This window comes from Penicillium alfredii (assembly GCF_028826965.1).
Source record: "Penicillium alfredii strain IBT 34128 chromosome Unknown utg000011l_segment0_segment0, whole genome shotgun sequence".
Taxonomy (NCBI): Eukaryota; Fungi; Ascomycota; class Eurotiomycetes; order Eurotiales; family Aspergillaceae; genus Penicillium; species Penicillium alfredii.
This window is the reverse complement of record NW_026622708.1, coordinates 2841056-2863269: the sequence shown is the minus strand read 5'-3', so window position 1 is coordinate 2863269 and position 22214 is coordinate 2841056. Positions and strand designations below refer to the sequence as shown.

At 45.5% G+C, this 22214-nt stretch overlaps 6 protein-coding genes across 6 annotated transcripts; 3 read left to right on the top strand and 3 right to left on the bottom strand.

Annotated features, from left to right (window-relative positions):
* Nucleotides 1–2034: 2034 nt before the first annotated feature.
* NUU61_009487 (uncharacterized protein) lies at nt 2035–4271 on the bottom strand (the record flags this gene model as incomplete). The annotated part of the gene is made up of 4 exons (XM_056660012.1): nt 2035–2132; nt 2189–3630; nt 3686–4116; nt 4164–4271. The coding sequence occupies 4 exons, from the start codon at nt 4269–4271 to the stop codon at nt 2035–2037; spliced, it is 2079 nt and encodes a 692-aa protein (XP_056508305.1).
* A 489-nt stretch (nt 4272–4760) lies between these two features.
* NUU61_009486 (ankyrin repeat domain-containing protein) lies at nt 4761–5555 on the bottom strand (the record flags this gene model as incomplete). Its single annotated transcript, XM_056660011.1, has 2 exons — nt 4761–5199; nt 5257–5555. The coding sequence occupies 2 exons, from the start codon at nt 5553–5555 to the stop codon at nt 4761–4763; spliced, it is 738 nt and encodes a 245-aa protein (XP_056508304.1).
* A 264-nt stretch (nt 5556–5819) lies between these two features.
* On the top strand, nt 5820–6957 carry NUU61_009485 (uncharacterized protein; the record flags this gene model as incomplete). The annotated part of the gene is made up of 2 exons (XM_056660010.1): nt 5820–5886; nt 5939–6957. The coding sequence occupies 2 exons, from the start codon at nt 5820–5822 to the stop codon at nt 6955–6957; spliced, it is 1086 nt and encodes a 361-aa protein (XP_056508303.1).
* Nucleotides 6958–10272: 3315 nt separating this feature from the next.
* NUU61_009484 (uncharacterized protein) lies at nt 10273–10884 on the bottom strand (the record flags this gene model as incomplete). Its single annotated transcript, XM_056660009.1, has 2 exons — nt 10273–10605; nt 10684–10884. 2 exons carry the CDS (start codon nt 10882–10884, stop codon nt 10273–10275), a joined length of 534 nt encoding a protein of 177 aa, XP_056508302.1.
* Nucleotides 10885–15052: 4168 nt separating this feature from the next.
* On the top strand, nt 15053–15818 carry NUU61_009483 (uncharacterized protein; the record flags this gene model as incomplete). Its single annotated transcript, XM_056660008.1, has 3 exons — nt 15053–15060; nt 15111–15230; nt 15707–15818. The coding sequence occupies 3 exons, from the start codon at nt 15053–15055 to the stop codon at nt 15816–15818; spliced, it is 240 nt and encodes a 79-aa protein (XP_056508301.1).
* Nucleotides 15819–15942: 124 nt separating this feature from the next.
* On the top strand, nt 15943–16277 carry NUU61_009482 (uncharacterized protein; the record flags this gene model as incomplete). Its single annotated transcript, XM_056660007.1, has 2 exons — nt 15943–16185; nt 16248–16277. 2 exons carry the CDS (start codon nt 15943–15945, stop codon nt 16275–16277), a joined length of 273 nt encoding a protein of 90 aa, XP_056508300.1.
* Between the last annotated feature and the right edge of the window lie 5937 nt (nt 16278–22214).

Genomic DNA, 22214 nt, shown 5'->3' with positions numbered 1-22214 from the left:
GAATAATATAATTTATAAAAATTATATAGTTAATAAAGTATCTACCTAAATAGGTTAAATAGGTTAACTTATTAACCCATAGGATAGATCAAAAAAATCTTAACCCGCCCACGGGTTAAAAGGTCTGACCCACGACCCGCCCATAGGCTGACCCACGGGTCGACCTATATAGGTTGTCCTCGGGTCTATCCAGGTCTAGTACTATCATAAGTCGACTTTGTCACCCACCTACACCCTCTAGGCGGTCGCCTCAGCGATGATTCTTTCTACGGGTAGCGGAGTCGCAGCGGCTAAGTTAGAGGGATATTCGTTAGAGTTCTTCCCCCTTTCCACCTCTCTTATACTACTTCCAGCTATTACACACCCGAGCAGCACGCTCTACTATCCGAAGCCTATTCGACTTCGGCTGCTGACCCCTAATACATTTTCTCAAAGGAAGAAGACGCGATCAACGGTATAAATTACACAAGCCTATCTCTCTCGTCCTTCACTAGAAGGGAACTCTTTAGACTCGAGACAATAGGCGTTTTAACAATCATATTACAGGTTTATCAGTAATTTTTTTTCGTTAAAACTACCTTACTTATTAATAGTACAGGATCTAGAAAATAAATTAAATAGGAATCATAACCTCGAAGAGCTTGCAACAAATCCGTAGATAGGTTATTTACCTCCCGTACTATTCTTGAAACTAATAAAAGGGCTATTTTATATATATACAACGACATCCGGTTTCTCGAGCAACTAGGCACAATCAGAGCAACGAAGCTTCTAGACTAAGTAAGGAACAACAGGCCGAATCCTCCCTCGTTTACACTCTAGAGCTATAGAGGTCCAGTAAATCCTCTCCTTTATAAAAAACCGCCGATACTTCAAGCCTCCAGCCTTAGCCATTTTCCAGATATTAATTCGCGAGTTATAACAGAAGCCCAAGGACCAGATAATTATCTTTTCTAGCTGCATTGCAGATATTCCTTTCCATACCAACTAATCCTTTAAAGGAATAAACGGTGTGCCGATGTCAGCTTCCTTATCTATTGATCTCTCCGTCAACGTCGATCCTGCTTTATTAACTACGTCGATGGTCGGTTAGGACCACACAATTTTCGTGCAAGACACTAACCCCTCCACTACATACAATAAAATACTCGAAGCCGAGGATAGCCCTATATTCATATCTCCTATAGACATCGACACAGCTATCCGGTCAAACGCCTCTAGCAAAAGAGCGCCTTCAGAACAGGATATACACTCCCTTTCCCCTTCTACGGGCAGTTTGTCGGATAGGAGCCTAGAGTATACAACTACTACTCACATTATCATAGGCCTTCCTACTCCACCGTCGGGCCCTCCCGCAAGCGTTGCTAAGAAAACCAACAGTTCTCATACCCCAAAATCATAGCAATCGAAGGTCAACAAAGCGACAAGTAGCCGCCGCAGGGCTCGAAAATCGAAATTATAGGCTATCGGTAGGCATCCGGAGCAGCGGATTAAATCTACCGGGATTGAGGGAGCAACGCCGTCGATCGGTTCATGTCTGCTAAGAAATGCTATTTCCCACCCTAATCTTCAGCAAGCTCTAGAACTTAGAGAAGGTCTAATAAAGGGTGACCTATCGGAATACCTAGAAAAAATATCCAGTATCTAGCAAAAGAAGGGCTTTTAGTTCGAAGATACAGTCAACCTGTTGATCTCGACGGACCGCTCCGCAGAGGAAAAATATTATCTAGTCTTTCAACACGCCAAGGCTCTAGCAACGCGCGGGTTGGATCAGAAGCTACGACTCCGCATATCGCAGACCCTATTGTATCTCTTGTATGAAACCTTAGCGCGGGACACAAAGACTGATATCCAATCGGGAAGGCTGGACAATCCGGATCAACGTCGTGCGTCGTCGATCTCTATAGATTACATCCTGCAGCGCTCCTGCCCTACGTGGAATTCAATGGATTTCCAGACCAGGAAAAACCCTCCGAAGCCAATTTCATGAGCACAAGAGACAGGGCAGCCACTGTTGGCAGGCCGCAGGCGTACTCATGACTCCGGAGACTCTATAGACTTGGCATATTGCGGTATAAATACATACGACACGCAACCAGCACTAATATAACCTCCGCCGCCGCCGTTGTTGCCTGTAACCGTCAGTCTGGCATTCGACACTGATCAAGGGACGAGGGACTCCTCTTACACTTCAAATAGTTATTCAAGATAAGACTTCGGCAGGTGACACTGCTATCGTCAGGCAGTGGCTGTTTGAAGTTCTGCGAATTGCCTCCCTTTAACTTGCAATCCGTCATCCACGATGCCCCAGTGGTGATGATCGGGTGCTCCCACAATCCCGCCGGGTACGTACGGACGTCGGTGTCCGGTGTGATGGCTGTTTTGTCGTCGTAATTATCACAAGCTTTCTTGAGGACAGAGTTCCACCAATCGCTGTCATCACTGTATGATGGTACGTCGTTGTGGTCAGACGCGTCGAAGCATTGCTGCTCGCGCAGCTTCATTGCCGCATAGGGCATGCCATCACCGCCATCATTACCGCCACCACCACCACCACCATCACCATCACCACCGTCTTTCTTCGGGGGTCGATTGAGAGAGAATGAGTAAGTGCCACAGGTGACATCTACGGAGCCCCCCTTGGCCAGATTATTCTGCTGGCTGCAAGTTGCCCCCATGAGCGAAAACGCCTTATCACACGACATATCACACTGGCCGTCATCGGAAGGTTCGAACTTGAGTGTGAACTGGGCATTGTCATGCGTCGGTGGTGGCGTGCGTTTATTCAGGGAGATCTGTTTCCCGTCCTTGTCGACCGTCCATTCCAGCTTGTCCTTGCCAACTTTGTGACAGAAGCCCCCGTATACTTTATCGGTAAAGTATTGGGCACCAAAGTCAGATGGCGCATTGAGCTCACAGGAAGGGTGTGGTTGAATCGTTTTCCCGGTCGATATGGGCTTGATAGCGGTCCAAGGCTCGATCGATGTGGTGGTTATGGACGCCGTTGTGCTCCCGTATCCAGCAGTCGTGCTCATGCATGCAGTCGTCTCGGCACAGCTTGTCGAGCATAGTCCCAAAGCACCAACAAGCTTACACCCCACTTTGCAGTTAGTTTCAGTGTGTCTCTTGTCTTCATCACACGACTCATTCGAGTTATCTGTGTCAATCGCGTCCTCTGGGATCACATTGGTGCCTTGAATCGTTTTGCCGTTCACCATCTTCTGCCAGACGAGTGGATACAAGAACTCAGTGACGCGCACGGCTTGTTCACTAGACATTCGCAGGATACTTGCGTGCTGGCGCACAAATGCAATAGCTTGGTTCATGGCACGCACTGCCTCACCTTTGATCCGCGGTGGGGCCTGTGTGGCCATAACGTGGAGTAGTGCGCCGGCCATGGCATTGTTTGCCATGGTCAGTTCCGTGCCGCAGACCGAGCCAGGGAGACCACTGAGTCGCCGTCGATCCTTTTTACTGAAGGCTTGACCGTCGAGACATGTGCCCGTTTGCTGCTTGCCCAGGTAGTCATCGAGCAGCTTGGCCAAGTCTTCGGGGATGATGATCCCGACATCGCCCTTCTTATGGCCATCCGCGCTATCTTTGAACGTTGTGACTGTGGCAGTTTGGGTCCTAGGTTCAGTCAGTTATTTCTATTGAGGATCAAGATAAATAAATCATGTCATACCCCGTGGCTGTCGGTTGCGGTGACGCTGTGATAGTAATACTCGATGAGGGCTTTCCGGTGGGGACCACGACAATTTCAGTGGCTGTGGCCATCTCGGATGCCACGCTGAGCACATCTGGAGCAAGATGAACAGGCTCATATCTCCCTACCGTGTTTGTCAAGTGCCAGTGCTCGAACCCGATAGCCAAGACAGCTGCCACTACAGCCAGTGGTACCAGGGGAACAAAGCGAGATTGTAGCTCGGTTTCCTTATCATCGATGATGTCGCGGATCTTCATGAAGCAGTCCGAATTCATCTCCTTGCAGTCTTTTTTCATGACATCGTCAATGCGCTTTTGCATCGCGTCCGAGAGTGCCACATCAATGCCATCTTCTGTCTTGCCCTCCCCGAACATCTCAAGCGTATTTCCACTTGGCTTAGGGAGGAAGGTCTGTCGCAAGATTAGTTTCTGGAAAACTGGCTGAGGAAAGAACATACTCCTGTGACGCTGTAGTCTTTTCGCTCGCCTACAGTGAAGGTCACCGGGTCAGCGCCGGAGAGGGCAAAGAAGCCCAGTAGAGGGATCATTGAGCGATTAGCATGCATCGTCTGTGAAGTTTCTAGATGTTGGAAGTTCTTCTACTGACGGGACACGAAATGATTTATAGATTTACTCACAACCAGTATCTGCTGGCCTCGCAGAGCCTCGCTGGACACTGCCACTAGTATGGTTACTTCATCTGGTTACAGTTCTTTTTTGCTTACACAATAGTTCGCATGGCCTGTAAGGCATCCCATGGTACATGGGGCTGAAATGTTACCAATGATGGCTCGCAATCTTCCTTCCGAAACAATCTTTTAAGGCGTCCTACTTAGTGTGGGTTGAGACCTCTTTCGGCTCGGCGATGTGACGGGTCGGTATTCGGTATAAACGTATAGTCCGTCTTACACTTATCTATCGCCTTAAACCCCTTATAGCGACCGAAGAAAATCGTGACCAATAGCGCAGGCAGAAAGATAGAAGCCTCACATGGTCTGTGTTCCAGTGCAGATCATTGTATTATTGAGATTGTACAATTCTGCACATTCCTAATATCAAAGAGATGCTAGCAGGCCCTCAATCTCAACGTATCCACATTCACGAGCCTCTGCCAGCGGAGTGAGACCCTCGAGGGTCCTAACATTGCAATCTGCGCCATACTCTAGCAAAATACGGACGCATTCCACTTTACCCGTGCGAACCGCATTGTGTAGAACGCTGTCATTCAATGTGTCCGCATTCACATCTAGACCCTGGTTTAAGAGAAAGCGCAGTACTGACACGGCATGGGTATCGCGCCTCATAACTCGTGGCAGGATATCCCGTGGCAAAGCATCGACCTTCGCTCCGTACGAAATGAGTAGTTCCAGCTCGGCCACAGAGCCCGAGACAGCAGCAGTTTCCAATGGCGTTGCATTATCCTGGTCGACGAAGTTCGGGTCTGCGCCGTTCTCTAGTAGCCAGCGCATGCAGGTATGATCCGAGGCCAGGAGGCTATGTAAGCCACCATTAGTGGATTAGGATACAGATCCTTATATATATGAGACATACCGTAAGACTGTTCCTCCGAATTGGACCGTGTTGACGTCCCAGCCATACTGTTGGAAGCGTTGGAAGATAGTGACATTCTTACTACGGCACGCGCCAACGAGTGTAAATGGGGTGATTTTAGCCCCGTGCGCCAGAAGCAACGTAACCATCTCCGGATTGTTAGCCCAGGCAGCCTCCTCGAGAGCGGAGCTGATGGCTTCTTCAGCTGAATCATTCAGCTGATGGTTGTGTAAGAATATGGCGAGATCGGCTTTGGATCGGAATTGGTCCAACCAGTTGGCTCCACCATTCTGGTCCATCATGGCACGCACGACAGAAACGCCAGAGGGGGGAACTAAGGTCAAAAATAATCTGACATGATGGGTGTTCCTTATGATATAGTTCCAGCGGGCGTGTCCCTGCAGCGTTGCATCACACAGCCATGTCAGGCCCCCTGCCTCAACCCTAACATTGCTTCTTCTTTGTAGGTCACTCGCATACTAAATCCATGGAGTATATGAAAGGCTATCATCCACTCCTGAAACGATGTTTCTCCTCCAAGCAACATACTCCGATCATCCATCATGAAGGCCGCCATTTTCCTTGCCTTACTTAGGGGCCTTCACTCTTTCGTGAGTGCCACGGTCGACGGTATGTACGATTCACGTAACGCACTACGGTGATCCTCGCTCATAACTCTCAGGCTCTAATAGTCAATTGCCCTCTGATAATCCGTCATTCTCAGACGACGCGCGCAGCCTTGATAGTGTTGCACTGTTGGAAAATCGAGCCGACAGCGATGATTCCGGAGGCGTTGCATGCGGGCCCGCGACGGTCGGCGTCATTGAACCCCGGTCATTCAATGATATCTTTGATGATTTCGGGAACTCTTCAAGTCTAACGCGGCGTACCATTACCTTGCCCAAGCGCAGAACGAAGAAGGCGATGGACGCGTACATCCAGGGGCAACTGGTCCCGCACAAATCTCACAGAATCATCTGGAGGAAGAATGTCGACGTCGGAAATGGTCAGTTCCAAGTTGAGGATATGGCTACCTCACTGTTCAAGCCCCTTGATGATGAGGCCTTCAGCTTGGGCACGAATCATCTATCCGGCTGCACTGTGCTGGTCATCGTTAGTCGAAAGGGGGTTTATATGGCACATTACTGGGAGAGCATCTCCTTCGTACCTGAAAATGATTGGAGAAGGCATTTTGGAAGCAATGAGAAGTGCTTCACTGAGACCGTCTTAAGGGGCCTGCGGCAGGGGGTGCACGAAGAAGGCGCGGAAACGGCAGAGCAAGTCCCCTTGACCTGGTTTGCGAACTATTTCGACGATGATACAACCGTCGCATACATCATGCGCCCCGAGAAAGACGCCTGGTACCAAACGGCCAAGAGATGGGAAAACCAATACCTCCCCAAGTGGAAAGAGATCAAGAAGGTCGTCGGGGAGATCGTACCGCGGCTCCAAAACGAGGCAAAGTGGAAGGAAATCGTGTATAACCGGTTGGACCGAGAAGACTCTCGATTGGACACCGAAGCCCGCGGGATTGTTTTGTACCAGTTTGACCCCGACAATCGATATTATTCCGCGAAACTCAAAGGAACAGCAACTCAGAAAAAGTCCTTACTTTGGGCAGAAGATAGCCCTGACCCGCGCCACGAGGACACTTGGGATGATGGACCGGTGAAGAGTAGTGGAAGGGGCAAAGGTGGTTAGATAGGATTATTTCAATGGGATAGAATGGCTGCATTCCAAACTAGGTCTCAGCTTTCCCGTCATTGCAAGCATCCCCGAATAGATTGATCAGAGAGTGAAGCTGCTTTAGCTATCACGATGTGCCACATGACTCGATGCCTTTTTGGGATCTCACCCCAAAAGCCAACCAATAAAAAGTGTCACTATTTCCACATAGCTAGTTTTGATAGTCTCCGAAATAGAGGTTTTTAAAGTATGCCTTCCATTCTAGGGGAATCTCTTTGTTGCCAAAGAGATTTGCCAAACTTGGTATAGTACCAGATTCCCCGACTACAAGGGAAAAGGGCAAGGAAACTGCATCTTGTTCGATCCTACTCACGACCATATTCGATGGTGTCAGCTGGCTGAAAGGGGAAGCATTCAATCCCTTGACTCCAACCTCACAAGCGAGCTCAACGAAGCGCGGTCATGGCTGCCCATCTCATCGCAAAAAGCGATCCGATGGTGCTACTGACTTGTTGACGACGGAACTTTGGAAACTGTTTGAGAAAGAAGTGCGCTGAAAGAATGAGGGATAACGTGACAGTAAACACGGTCAACGTGGTGGAGTGAATATACATATTTAATGCCCGTGCACCAACTCCTTTCGAGACCAATTCAACCCAACTATATTTCTTTCCTTTTATTATCATGTCTTCCCCGTTTCTCGATCTTAAAGGAGATTCAATTCCTCTAGGGCAGGTTCTTAGAATTGGTGCTACTGCAGTGGTTCTATTTCAAAATAGCGTGGCCGTCAAAACCCCGTTGAGATATATTTGGAGCTCAGACTCGGACGTCTAACTCAATACTGAAAATATACGACGTAAACAAGATATTTATCGGCGCTTTCAAATCCTAGAAGATAACCGCTCTAGTAGGGTTGTCTCTTGTATTAGATTTTTAACTGAAGCCACCCAACTTACTTCTATAGTTAATAGTGATCTTCGGTCTTATCTTGCTAAGTGTTGACCTTCCCGTCAACTTTAAATCGCATAGTTCCATGAAATAGCTCGTACTCTTATATATATCTATAATAGATATATACTTATCGTAGATATCGCTAGCCGAAATTTTCTTCTTAACTCTAATCTATTCCTTAAAATATATAATTTCTTAGAAGTATCTCTATTTCCCTTAGATTCTAATATAGATACTATAGATAATAATAGATACATAACTCGAGTTAATATTGGCCTTCTTAGAATAGTTATCTATAAATTCGTGACTAGCAATAAATGCGAAATTGATCTCTTTAAAAATAACTCTTCCGCCGACGGACAAGTATATTAGCTAAAGAGAGAGTCTTTACTAAATACCCAAGGTATCTAGCTAGGTTCTATTATTGAAGGCTGCTAGAACGGAGAATTCCGCAGCACCCATAGTCTTCTACGAGCATTAAATTCCGTCGATCTATGCCTCCAATCTCCTATCTCTTAATTATCTATCACTCACTTCTTGGTCTCCCTTAAGGAGTCAATCAGACAGTGGCCTACCACAACTATTATTAGGGCTTCGGGGCTAATAATTTTTACTCTGATTGTCGGAAGAAAACAACTTTGATATTTAAAGGGGTGCTGGTTCACCCCCCTCCCCCTCTTTGACTACCTCAGATCTCGATGCAAGTAAAGCAATCGAAAACTCTGCATAATAAAATGGAGATCATTATTTATCACATATAAAGTTGCGTCTTTTCATTTTGAAGCAAAATAGGTATAGAAGTGTATACTACAGCGAAAATATAACAAGATTCAGGGGATAATGCAAGCACCTTCGCTATTCTAGGGCTATAAACCATAACTCAACGTAGAGATTATTCCTTCGTTTCATAATTCAAAGCCATATAAGGCTATGTCACAACTTTCCTATCATGGCAAGAATTCACGGGTGGAATGATCGGAGTAGGGTTTATGGTCGATCAGAACCTTCTTCACACCCTTTTCGATTATGTAGATACCTAAGCATCTTGAACTCCGAACTCTGGTCGTCAATAAGTGCCCCCATATCCTGGTATAGCTCCATCCAACATCCTTGTATCACAGCACCACCAGCAAGTCCATGAACCGAGGGATACTTTCTCAAAGCAAAAAGATTATCTACCCGGTCCTCGTAAGTATTCATCTCTTCCATGGATTTGAATGAGCCTGGGGATTTGTAGGGCCAGTGGCCAGTTATGATCGTATAGAAGATTGACCTAAGACTAAAGATATCCGTTGACTCTGTGGACACCCAGGGATTGCAGGGGTTAAAAAATCCGGAATCAGGGAGATGTCCACTATCTATATCCCCATTTGTCGATCTTCCGAAGTCAGAAAGCAGGGGATTCGGCTTTTCTTCGGCGGTGCTGTGTAATAAGAAATTATCCGGTCGAAGATCAGAATGAATCACACTCTTTCGGTGGATGAACTGGACTGCCTCTGTTGCCTGTGAGCGCTATTTTAACCGCAAAGATATATCAATATTATCATGATGTTGGTCAAAGTAATTTTGCAAATTGCCATCGCTCTTCTCGGAAAACAGTAATCCACGCGGATTCTCCGAAACACCGACAAATATAGAGAACAAATTAATAAACCAAATCAGTTAGTTTTTAGACTAACGTACCGTGTGATTCTAGGGTGTATGCCCAAAATCTCCAGAAGTCGCTCTTCAACCTCGAAACTGCGCTTAATGTCTTTGACGAAAGTACTCCGTACTTTTCTCTGCCACGTCTGAATGCCACCATGAGTACCGGAGGCACTTGATGATAACACCTGGGTTCACGCGTGCGATCAAGCAAATTGACCCTTAGCTCAAGATTTCATTCAAGGGAGGTTCGTAGGGGACTGGATAGTCGTTTTCGACAGGTAGAACAGGTTTGCCTTCCATGACTGGTCCCAAAGAGCCGTTCTTCGCAATATTTGAAGGTTAAATTCAAAATAAGAGGTCTCAACACTTCAATATCGTCGGGCTTTTTGTGAGTGAGGAGGTTGAATACACAGCAAAATGAAATAACCCAGTGTGAAATAAAAAGCCAGTTCCAGAGGCGCGTCAATATATCGAGGAGGCGTTGGAGAGATTTGGTTCAGCAGAAATCCAAGGTTCTAACAGAAGTCAATATCACGTGGGTGAACATTCAGCCTCAAAGCAGACATCCCAAACACAAGAAATCAGCTGGTCATGTCGGTCTGCGATATCTGCAGGATCTTTTAGCTCGAAATACATTTTACTACAGAGGCAGCATCTGTGTGAGCAGGCTTAGAAGCGTAGTTTTATAGAGCAGAGGTAGATTCAACACTTCTTGAAATTATTATTTCTTCCTCAGTTCAAGTAATTTGCCACAGGTCCGAATAAGATAGAGAAAGCAAGAGAAAATACAACTCCAGGGATATTGGCAGAGCCAAAGCTCGCAGCACCACCAGTTTTTTGAGCGGAAGCAGAATCAGTAGCACTGGAAGTGGCATCAGAAGTCTCAGTGGCAGTCGAAGTAGCTGCCGCACTCGCAGCACTAGACGAATCCGTGGACGGGGGGTTCTTAAGGACAGGCGCGTCGGTTCCAGTGAGCCTCGCAAGGCTGTTGGTTGCGACGGGGCTATCGACGCAATAACTCCAACCTTCAATTGGCTTGCAAGGATCCTTGACCAAGGCGGGATTCTGAAGAGCATTTTGTTAATTCTTTCGGCCAAAGGAATGACATAGAATGAAATTGAGGATAATAAGCTGCTCACTCACCCATTCATGTAATTGTTTGAAATCAAGATCGAAATACTTTTCGAGCGCCTTGCAGGTATCGCCAGAAGCAATATCGTTGGCCCAAAAAGAACAGTTCTGGGTCACGTTGGGATCAGTTTCCCCGGTGGCTTTGTGGCCGGTTTTCCATGCACTAACTGCCTCTCCGAGGAAAGCAGCAAAGAAGAGCGTGGAGAACTTCATGGTGTTGTTTTTTTCTAGAAATCAAATCGTCGAGGGAAATACTGTAGAAGGAGAAGATAGAAAAATTAGTCACTCAGACTCGGCCCTGATAAAGGGTCATGTACCTAGCGTTTTAGGGGAAACAATGGCCCCGGGGGCCGGCTTGGAGTCACCACTGGCGGCTATTTCGGCCCTAGGAACCGAATGAGGCAAAGTTTGGTCAAGGATTCATTTTAATGCCTTAGATCCCTCACATAATATTCGAGGGATTGCCCTTTTATTAAATGACCCGGCAGAGCTCCCGAGGTGTTCCCGAGACATTATTTTCCTGTGTCTGGATTGGGGGTGGAGGTGGGGCTGTTGATGTTGATATACTCACCAGTTACACTCACGGCAGTGGGTCCATCTAAGCTTTTTATAACTTGGGCCAGCAAAGGAAGTGTTTGATTGGATCGCATGCATCTAATATACCCCGTCTGCAGGGCTAACTCTTTAGCTTTCTATTGCCCTGAAGATGGAATTTGGTTCTCCTGAAACTGGGTGTGGATTATTATATCTTCTTTTAGTCTACACAAATTGTTGGATGGAATTATCCAATATTTTGTGTGCCCGAGTGGGCGTAAGAAAGTACTTTGATCTCATTTTCGTCTAATCAACTTTTCTTCTTTCCCACATTAGTTTTGAATAGTTTGAGGTGCTTGGGTATATATTCTAAGGTATTATTTTCCTACTCCTCTTTTCCCTCTTTCTTATCCTCTTTCGGGAGATTAGCTTAAAGGGTTTTAGGGATCTATCAGAGTATCCTACAAAAGAGGACTACTTAGATGGGGACGAATGTTGTTAAGAGAGAGCATTTGCCTTTCCCTAAAAAAAATATATAAAATATATATATATATAAAAAAGCCTATCTCAGTTGAACTCAAGTCAATATACTGTATATAGATTTTTGGCGCAACAGCCACATCCTTAGAATCTTATATTATAAATAGCCTCTTTCCGCCCCCAGTGCCACCGCTAAGCTTCCTTCCATGCCGAATCAATCTGCCAGGGATAATACCTTGACTGAGAGTAATACCTTGTTGCCGCTTGGACTTACTCTAGCTGAGCTCTCACTTGGCAACTTGTCAGGGGTCACACATTATCCCCGGATGGCAAATGCCCGCAAGAAATAATCAACAGTGAGGCTGCAAGTCTGGTGCTAAAAGTGTCGCTAGAAACTGGCTGCAGATATGCTGATGCCGTCAACGACTGTTTAACATGATCTGGCATTGGTGGTCTGCGCTATGAGGGGAAGAGCTTCGCAGAACGGGTTTTTGATATCATTGCCTCTCCTATTTTAAAAGAGCTAGTTGGTTTTGAGAACTTGGCTTAGTGTTACGGTTGACTGACCATACCCAATATTAGTTAGCTATAGGTAGTTATTAATATAAGATTCTAAGATAGGCCTTTTTAGGAGAAGCAAATATTCTCTCTATATAAATTTCGCCCCCTTCTAATTAGTCCTCTTTACTAGGATACTCTGATAGATCCCTAAAACCCTCTGAGCTACTCTCTTGAAAGGGAGAGGAAAAAATAAGAAGAGGAGCAGTAAAATAATAGCAGTAGCAGGTATAGCTATCTATATACAAAATAGATATTGAAGCCTTCTAGATAAGATAAAATTTATATAATAAGGCTATATGATCTAATTTTGAGTCTCATAGGCCTGGGAGCTCTTGTTGCTGGCGGAGATACACTGAATAAGGTAATATAAGTCATGAACCGCGTTTCCGGATCTGGTTGGCAGTATACTCATTCACCTCGTGCAGCAAGAACCACAGTAAATTTCCAACCTCAAAGCTGGACGCCATCCTCAACTACATTGTACATGCTTATCCAGGCGTGATATCCCTTTACCATAAGCTTGATGACCTAGTGAAGCAAATTTTGCGAGGGGAAGCAATCACGATACAGCCATCCAGGCAGATAATTGACGACCTAATCAGGCGAGCTGCTATATTAAGGTTAACCCCTTAATAAGTTGAAGAATAATAGGAGCCAATTAACTCAGTAGTTGTTTGTGAAACATCTACGACAGAATTTGCCAGCGAATATATTTAATCTTACCAGCAAGGCCCGTAGGTAGTATTTCTTATAACAGGGAGGGGGCTACTAAATCGGATACAAGGATTACAAGTTCTAGCTGCTTATAGTGGCTTATTTAACATTGAGAATTATATTTCCATTCTAGATTAAACGACTAGTTTGAACGACAACAGTTTCGGTGCCCTAGCCTGTCTTCTTGGAGATTTCTAACAAGGCCTGGTGATCCACGCCAAAAGCGGTTAGGCTGTAATTCTAGCAAAGAGCTAGCAAGGCTAATAAAGGATCATGACAAGCACATTTAGACAAGATACACGATATTTATGCCGAATATAAGCAAAAGATAAATAATAAACGCAATACAAAGGATACCACACCTATAAGGTGACCTTTATACCAGAGCGTATCTACCAAAAGTGAGTGCTGTTTCCCGTTAGAATAAGATAGTAGTTTGATATTTCGATAGTTGATCGGACTTACTTCTCGCAGCGTTTGGATTAAGACTTCCGACGTAGTGATAGAGAGAAACCTAGTAATAAGGGAGTCACAAGGCCACCGATTAATATTATCCACGCCTGTTCTATTATCCCCCTTATCGTATTTCTGCATTAGCTCCATCGTGATTACCTTTAGCGCCTAGAAATACTGTGGCGCTCGATCTTTAAACTCGAGGCATTCCTCTATAGCACCTATAGCCATAGTTAGAGGACGCCTCCGTGGAAAGGAAAGATCCATACCAATCTTTACTTCTCCTCGTCCAGTTACTAGGATGTTGGAAGAGCTTAAGCATGGGTGTTTAATCCGCTAGCTATTAAGGTATAGAAGACTATCGAGAATCCTTTATAATATTACTGCTGTCCTTATTTATTGTATCAGTTAACCGGATTAAACTTACCTAGGCCAGGATCGCTACAAACTCTGGTTTATTTAGGTAGGCTTCATACGCGACTAAATAATCTAACGAGACGGGGATATCGTCGTAAAGAAGGAAGATTGATCCACAATATAGATAACACTCTCGAGAAAACAAAATATTGGAATACTGTATGCTTTCAAAATGTCGGAGTGTTTTATCGATATCTCGCCTCCGAATCGTCCGTATCGCAACTAGTCGGTAGGGGCGGACACGATAAATAGCTACGTCGAATAGTCCAACCAAATCGCACTCGTAGACTTTCCTATATATATCCTATAGTGACTCGCGTCGAACCAAAAATGCGGTCTCAGGGTTTTCTCCAGCTCGGGATAATTCTGGGAGGAGCAAATTTCTCATCGAACCACGTATTCGCTTCTTATTAGGCTCGGGGTCAAGAGTAAACACTATCCTTATCGGCGGAGCTGGATAATAGGCATCCTTTAGTTTATTAAGAAGCTTACCGCGGAATTCTACTAGCGGCAACTCTCGTCTATTTATTTCGAGTATGAAGCGTAAGTAACTCTGTTGGCTGTTAGGTACAATATTGAGGATTCACCGGACTAGGGAAGGAGGGAAAAAAGGGAGAGAGAAATAGAAGTTCGTGGCGGATAGTGAAGTAGTTTAGAAATAAATATAAAAAAAGGGCGCTTAAGAAGGCCACGATTAACACTACCGACTAAACCGTGCCTAGAGGATAGAAGAGGACGCCCCTCTCTACCCCTATTATTTATCCTCCGTTCTAACTTTCCTTGTACTATATATCCACCCTATATATAATAGATTCTCTCCGGTTTACTTAAAGAGAGACCTAATTAGTAACAGAAAGACGCCTTAAATTCTAGGGCACTGCTAAAGTTAACCTAGGTAAGATCTATTTTTATACCAAAACAAACCGGCAGCTGGACGAAGGGAATATTGAACGTCTATATAATATATTTCGATACTATGAATACCAAAACCTAACAGTAGCCCACCGCGTGTCTGTTATAGTATCACGGCCCTATCTAGCGGCGGCGCTCTAGCGTGTAAATATAACTTTCCCTGTATCGGTAACTAATCCAGAATTAGAGATACCTTATGTCCGATTTCTACTAGGGCAGCTTCGAGGTCTTTATAGACGGCACCGGGTCGCGGCTAGGGTAGAGGTCTTGCTACCTACCAACCGCTAATGGGCGGTCGACCTATATTTGGATGGCATAGTTTATATTTAAGGATATACAAAGCAATCTGACGATTGGCTAGATATTAGCGAAGATCTAAAGACGAGTCTTATCGAAGAGTACTCTAATAAGAAGCCTTCTAGTGACGGAGAGATTTATCGCAAAATTCGCCAGTACATAAGCGACGGAAATCTTCACGGAGAACTACGGTGGAAGACACGACTTTATCCGAATAGTCTTACTCGCCTAGAAGCGCTTAACAAAAACACTCGCCTTCGGTATACCTTTAATGCTGTCCTAGGAATACTGGGGCACCGTGGTGCCATACGGATCAGTATGCTTCATCGCGTGATAGCGGTCAAATACGATAAAGTTAGTTTGAGCTAACCTATTATTATTCGATTCTGGAACTAACCGTGTTAGGAGATTGTCCACTACTTAAATTATGTGAAGGACTTCTGGTTCGCTCTAGCTAACGACGACCCTACCTTAGTAGCTAGAATAGACTAGTAGACGGTCGAGAAACTACAACTACTAACACCCTAAACCGAAGCGAAAGTCGTGCACAGGCTTATCATTAGTGGTTAGGCTTTTGTAGACTTTAATTTAAATAAACGGGCGGCTATATAGGAGCGTTTTCGATCGTTCAACGGCCTAGTTCCGTCTTTATATTCTTTCTTTGAAGACTTCAAGTATTTCGAGAGCTAGGCTTACTGCCTAGAACGACTCTTTCCTTTAGAGCAGTCTACCACCGTACGCAGCACTATAGACCGCCTACGGGTATATTCCGACGATAATAAAAATATATACCTAGTTTAAATATCCGAATCGGCCTTCTCCAGCCGTGTCGAGCCCACTAAGAGGCATTTTGATATAGCCTATCGTCAGATATAGCTCTATACGATACGCTATTATCCGTAAATGCCTCGTGATCCACAACGCAAGAATCGACTGCCTAAGCCAGCCAATGCTGCTACGGACGAAGGCGCGGTGTTCGAAATAGCCTACCTTATACGTCGGCTAGGATTTAAATCCGATGAGATCATAAATCTTAGCGGCCAATCCCCTAACCGACTTATTGCCATACAAATATTACTCTACGCTCGCAAGTCGGATCGGTTTAACTATAATAGGTTAATCCTAGACTCATTAGTCGATATAATAGTAAGTTATTTTGCTCGGGCCGCCCCAAAGGATGTTATGGCCCTATCGCCTATTCTCTTAAGTCCTTCGGTAAAGCCAAAGACGCGTTATAGGCATCCAACCATGCCTGTGCTCCTGTAGGACCATCCCTATCTCTTCCTCGACCATATACATACGGTAGACGTGCCAGATAGGGTTACCTCGTTCTTTGTAAGACGCTACGTCTATCTGGCATTTTTTGGCCCACGACCAAACCTCCGGGGAACAAACGAGTTACCATTCACCGCCGTTGACCGGTAGCTTAGCCTACCTATATCACCACTGTTTCTTCGCGACGACAGTCTTTAGGACGATCAAGATCACGGACGGCCTCTCCTAACCTTATGGGACGATAGTCATATTTCTTCTCAGCAACGAGTGGGGCAAGGCTATTTAACCGTGAATGCTATCGAATCAGCAGTCGAAGTAAAAAATACGCTAGCCGAGACCACAGCACAGTTAGCCACAGAACGATAACGTATTCAGCAGGAAGCCGAGATACGAACAAGGGAAGCTTATACGGCTGAAAATACACGTCTGCGGGCGAGGGCCGACGATATAGCTTGACAAATCCAAGATACAAAAGAACGGGCGCTTTCCTAGGCGGCCGAGCTGGAGTGGCTACGACGAGAAACGCGTGCACTAGCGCCAGGTGACGACCACAGAGTCGATAAGAACCTCGAAGAAATCCCCTAAGATAGTATAACATAGACGGTGGCTGTATACACACAAGAGGAGAAGCAACAAATCGCTCCGACTCAGAGGCAGATTAAAGCCGAAAATGTTCTCTTGCCACCTAAGACCGAGGATTTCTATTTAGAATCTTCCCGGCCCGTCACGCGTATTGACGTATCAGATTTGCTTGCAAGATAGCGTGAGCGAGGAAGTTAGCAGCAAGCAGAAAGCGATCTGCCTCGCCTGCGTCGCAAGCCACGTGAGAAGACTATCCGGAAATCGCGACGATCTAAACCGGCTGGTATTAGAAAGTCTCGGATAAAACACCGGCCAACGTACTAAGATACTATTCGCAAGGACACCCGTGTTGCGGCTATTCACGACGACCTAGGATAGGATCTAGACGACTCCCCCTCCACTCGCTCGTTACACGTTAACTCGTTATCGGTGGGGAATATACTATTAAACTAGCTATAGGGAAAGACTAGGGGAGCAATGTCGCAGAGCGGCGTGCAGCGGAGTCGTAAATACAAAGCGATGCGGCGGAAAAGTCAGTCCCTGGAACCGTGGTAGAGATACTCGACTCGTAAGGTTATTGTGCGGAGCGGCCCTTGCCAGCTGACAACTAGGGACAAGAATAATATATAGACGATAATAGAAAGGTCACCGCGGAAGATGTGGACGAGCTCTTTAATGAAATACTCCGGAGCGATACGGAATAAAGGGTATTAGGCGAGTAGGATCCTTTTGATCGTGCTTATTCGGATAGCGAATCGATTGAGGCTACTCAACATAAATATAAGGAAACCCGAGTGGCACAAAAAAGGGCAATAGCTCTTTCTCAGCTGCAGGCTAAGACTGATTAGATTTCTGGCCTACCGGAAACTAATACTTCTCCGGTGGAAAATTCCTGGCCGGTCACGCGTATTGAGGTGTCGGGCTTAATTACAAGATGGCGTAAGCGGGGACACTAGGGAAACAGGAATAAGGAACGGCTGCCTTACCGTCGGCGATAGCAACGAGCCAAGCCTGTTAGGGTTAGGAGGTCTCAGCTAACGAGGATACTACTACAGAGTGGTAGTTTGCCTATAGGCGTACGAAAAGCCAAACCTTCTAAGATCCGAAAACCTCAGAAGTCCAATTCGACGCTACGGAAGGACCGAGCAGCCATACGAACCTCTGCGGTCAAGGCTAAACTCAATAGCAAAACCGAACTTCCGCTTCCTCCGCAGATATTCGCCGTTTAACCTATAACGAAACCTACAAACTTAGCGGTGCGGCTATCGGAAGTGACAGCGAAGAGACGTCAAGTTCGATTTAATACCCCTACCGAGAACGATAATGTCGGAGTAGCCAGGGCTAAAGGAATGACTCCAGAAGGCGCATCTAGAGAGCCCTCCTCCCGGCGTATTACCGAGTACAACTTCAGACAGTTAACTCGCCAGACGAATGCTGAGAAGCTTAGTATCACTTTCTATATCTACGAGCGGGATAAGTAGAAAGTGGCTAATATCTTACGAATCGATCCTTCTAGGCTATCAGAACTAGAGCGGACAGTGCGGCGATACAAGGGACGGGATATAGTCTTATATAACATAAAGATACGAACAGTTAGTGTAGCATCTAGCTTCCGAGCGGCGACGGCAGATAGTGCCAATATACTTCTATTAATTCCTCGGACGACGATAAATCAAAGGGATGGACGCCGACCGATAGAACCGCCTCCTATTACTCCTTGGGGGCAATTGTAGCCGCGTCTATAGCATAAGTAGCACATATAAGTTATCTCAAGCCTATTGCTAAGATAAGAGAACATTCTTAAGAGCAGGAGAGTATTGTCTCTTTATCAAAACTAGGACAGTTGACTTATAACCGACTATAGCAGGACGGAGGAGACGAGACCGTTAACCCATAGAAAAGGTCTTATAAATAGGGATTTAGTGAGATTAAGCTAGAAATCCCGTCTTATACTATATACTATCCCGTACCGGCTATCTCAAGACAATGCTAGTCACAAGACCACGGGAATAGGCTACAGGTCTCGTGACTAGTATTATCTTGAGACAGCCAGTACAGGACAATAACGCTCTTATCTTCTCTATTTTATTACATAACTAGTCATGGCCCAGCTCTCCTAATTTTGATAGAGAGATAATACTCCGGTACTCTCGGGAATTAGCTTAAGATAACCTATTCTACAAGACCAGTACAGCACTCTTCAGCCAACGATACTCTCAAGATACTACACTAAGTATTCCGAACACGCAAGCGCCCTTGTTACTTCCATAGCGGAGTATTAAGAGCGTTACTCTCATAATTACTAGTTCTCGCTTTCTAGCATCTCCATCTTCTACTGATATTCGCCCTATAAAATCTTCTCCATCCATATACTACCGCCAATATACCTCTTATGTTGCCTTACTTCAACGGGAGTTAGTAGGAGCTCAGAGCGCAAAAATAGTTTTATATAAATAGTAGCTTATCAAAGTAGGGGACCTTCGAAATTCTTAACAGGCTCGAAACATCTGGCAATCTTATTCCAAAACTCGTAGGGTATATCATAAAAAAGATAGGAACATATCTAGGCAATGATCCTCCCAAGTCTGGATCGCAAGGTTTATGTTTGTGAAGCTGCAGCCATCACCTCTTCCGTCTTAGCTGTGCCTCTCTTAACACGGATTTCCATGGACTCAACACATATATATATGTTGAACTGTTATAGTATTTCTTAAAACAAAATACCAAGAAAGCATGATCAATAATATGAGAGCTAAACAGAATAGCGAGACACATCGAGGGAAAAAAAAACCCCCCTTATATCCTTCACATCAATTCCGCTTCGCCGCCTTAGGTGATCTTCTTGGCTTGCGTACCCTCTTTGCCAGTCTCGATGATCTTCTTGGTTCGGTAGGGACAAATCGGCCCTATGATCTTCCCCGTTTGACCGACTTCGAACCGGCCCCGAGCGGTACATATTCATTAAATACTATTTTAGTGGTTGCTGGTTCGCGTGTAATATTTAAGTATGCAGTTAAAAAGTCAATTTAGCGTTAAGATTCCGCCGCTTCCCCTAAAAACGGACTGGTCGTTTCCTCCACGATGTATTCTAAGTTACGTTAATAACGAACTTTAAGGGGGTATCGTAGAGGCTCACTTTCTATATTATCTAGCCAATATACCAAAACGTGATTAACGCTGCCAACGGTTTGTGGCTCCGATTCATTCTATTAAACGTAAGTCACCGGTGACTCTATAGAGGCTTAAGTCTATATTAGACACCGCTAAGCTAACAGCTCTGTATCTATAGTTCTGAGGATCGGGATAGTCAATATATTATTATTTATATATTTCCGATCGTACCCACTAAGAACGTTTTCCTAGAATTCTGGCATACCTATAGCGATAGTGTCTGCGCCACTCTCTATCCGTGACTGCTCTAAAGAGACTTTAGTCTCATAACCATCATCGGGATCGATAATGATCGGGTTAGCAGCCGGGCACCCTAAAGGAGCAAAATCATCGCTGATAAGGACAGGGTTTGCCCTAGAGCCTTAGTCGGGAAAATCATCGATGACAATCGGATATTCCCGAGCCCCACTCAGGAAAACACTGGGTTAGTGCATCGAAGACGACACTAGGTTCCAACACTGATTAGCAGTTTGAACTAAAAAACCAGTCGAGATCTATCACCTACAAGCACCAAGCACCTTCTTGTCTGCGACACTTCAATATTATTTACGCATAGGAGTGGTTCTTTTGCCCAGGATTTCGCGGTTTCGATATCGGATTCATTAGGTAACCCAGACGCGTAATGCCTCACTTCTTGTGCGATAGCGGCTGAATCCTTATCAACATGAATTATAATAGGATTGGAAGGCGAGCCCGAAGGAGCACGATCATCGCTAACCAGTATAGGATCGGCCGCCGTGCCTGGCTCGGAAAATCTAGGCGAATCCTAAATAACCAGTATAGCCCAGTTGTCTGCTGAACCCGATACTTCTCGGTTGAAGTTAGTAAAATAAAAATACCTCAGTAGGAGATCGTATACTAAGGTCTTCCCAAGATATATTTAAAATATATAGAAGGGCTTTTATAACTAAAGTAACCAGAAGAAAACGGACCAAATCTGCCGTAGATATAGAGTAATTCCGAAAAGTAAGATGATGGAGTACGAAAAGATTATAGAACTTCCAACTAACAACGCGGGAGATCCATAGCTTTATACTTCTTATCCAGCAGTCATTAGACCAGCGGGATGTTGATTCACGGTCCCGGATCCCGGGGCAGACACGTCTCAGCCTCAATCTCACACGCAGAATGTTTCTGCGCGATATATTTAGTCGAGATCTATCTGCTAATCGTTCTATGTCCGATACATAGCGCAGGGGGCAGGCGGAAGAATGACCAGCCTTCTTATTATTATAATCCAATCATTCTTTAGTTGAATACTGTTGCTATTTCCGGAGAACGGCATATCTACGCCTCGTGTCCGCTATTAGATAATGTTCACGAGGCCGAGGGGGCTCTATCCGCTAGTCGTTATATAGCCCAGGAAAGGAGCTGAAACGTGCAGAACGGACCAACATAGTGATAATAGCCCTTTCATTATCTCCGAGTCCGTATGATACTGTTACCGTAGGAGTGAAACCGTGAAACCTTGCTCGCCGGTTCATCTCGCCTAGTCTGCCAATCGATCGAGAAGCTGACGATGTATTACGCGAAGGGAAAGACGCACTCGGTGATAGGGGCCGCGGATGAGCTCTTGGAAGCCAAGAGAACTTAATATTTGCACGCAGTCCGACGGCGTGGCCGTGCAGCTGTTCAAGCCTAAGACCCGTACCAAAGTCTCGAAAAGGTCTTCGTGAAGCTCCATGATCATTGCGAAAGAGTATAGCACCACTGTAGTCGCCTCGTAAGCTGTTGCAGGCTAGGCACCCATCGTAGCAGACTTTCAGCGAGGTCATTGTATAGCTGGGTGCAGGTGACGTTGGCATGGCGCTGACCCAGGCCCGTCTTGAAAAGTCAATGCTGTCCGTTGAGCTTTGTATACCAATCGTTCGTGGCCCATCTACAATAACATGTTTAAAAGAGTACGGTTGGCCGGATGGTGTAGTTGGTTATCACGTGTCGTTAACACCGACAAGGTCCTGGGATCGAACCCCAGTCTGGTCATACTTTTTGGCTCCCTATTTCCCTGCCTCGTTTGGTTAGTAAAGAACGACAGATTGAATGATCCTACCCACCAAGGCCTTCCACGGGTTACAGCTGAGGGGGCCCCAAAAATACTGAGCGGGCCCCAAAAATCGGTGGAATATTACGCCGACTTTTGGGGCCGC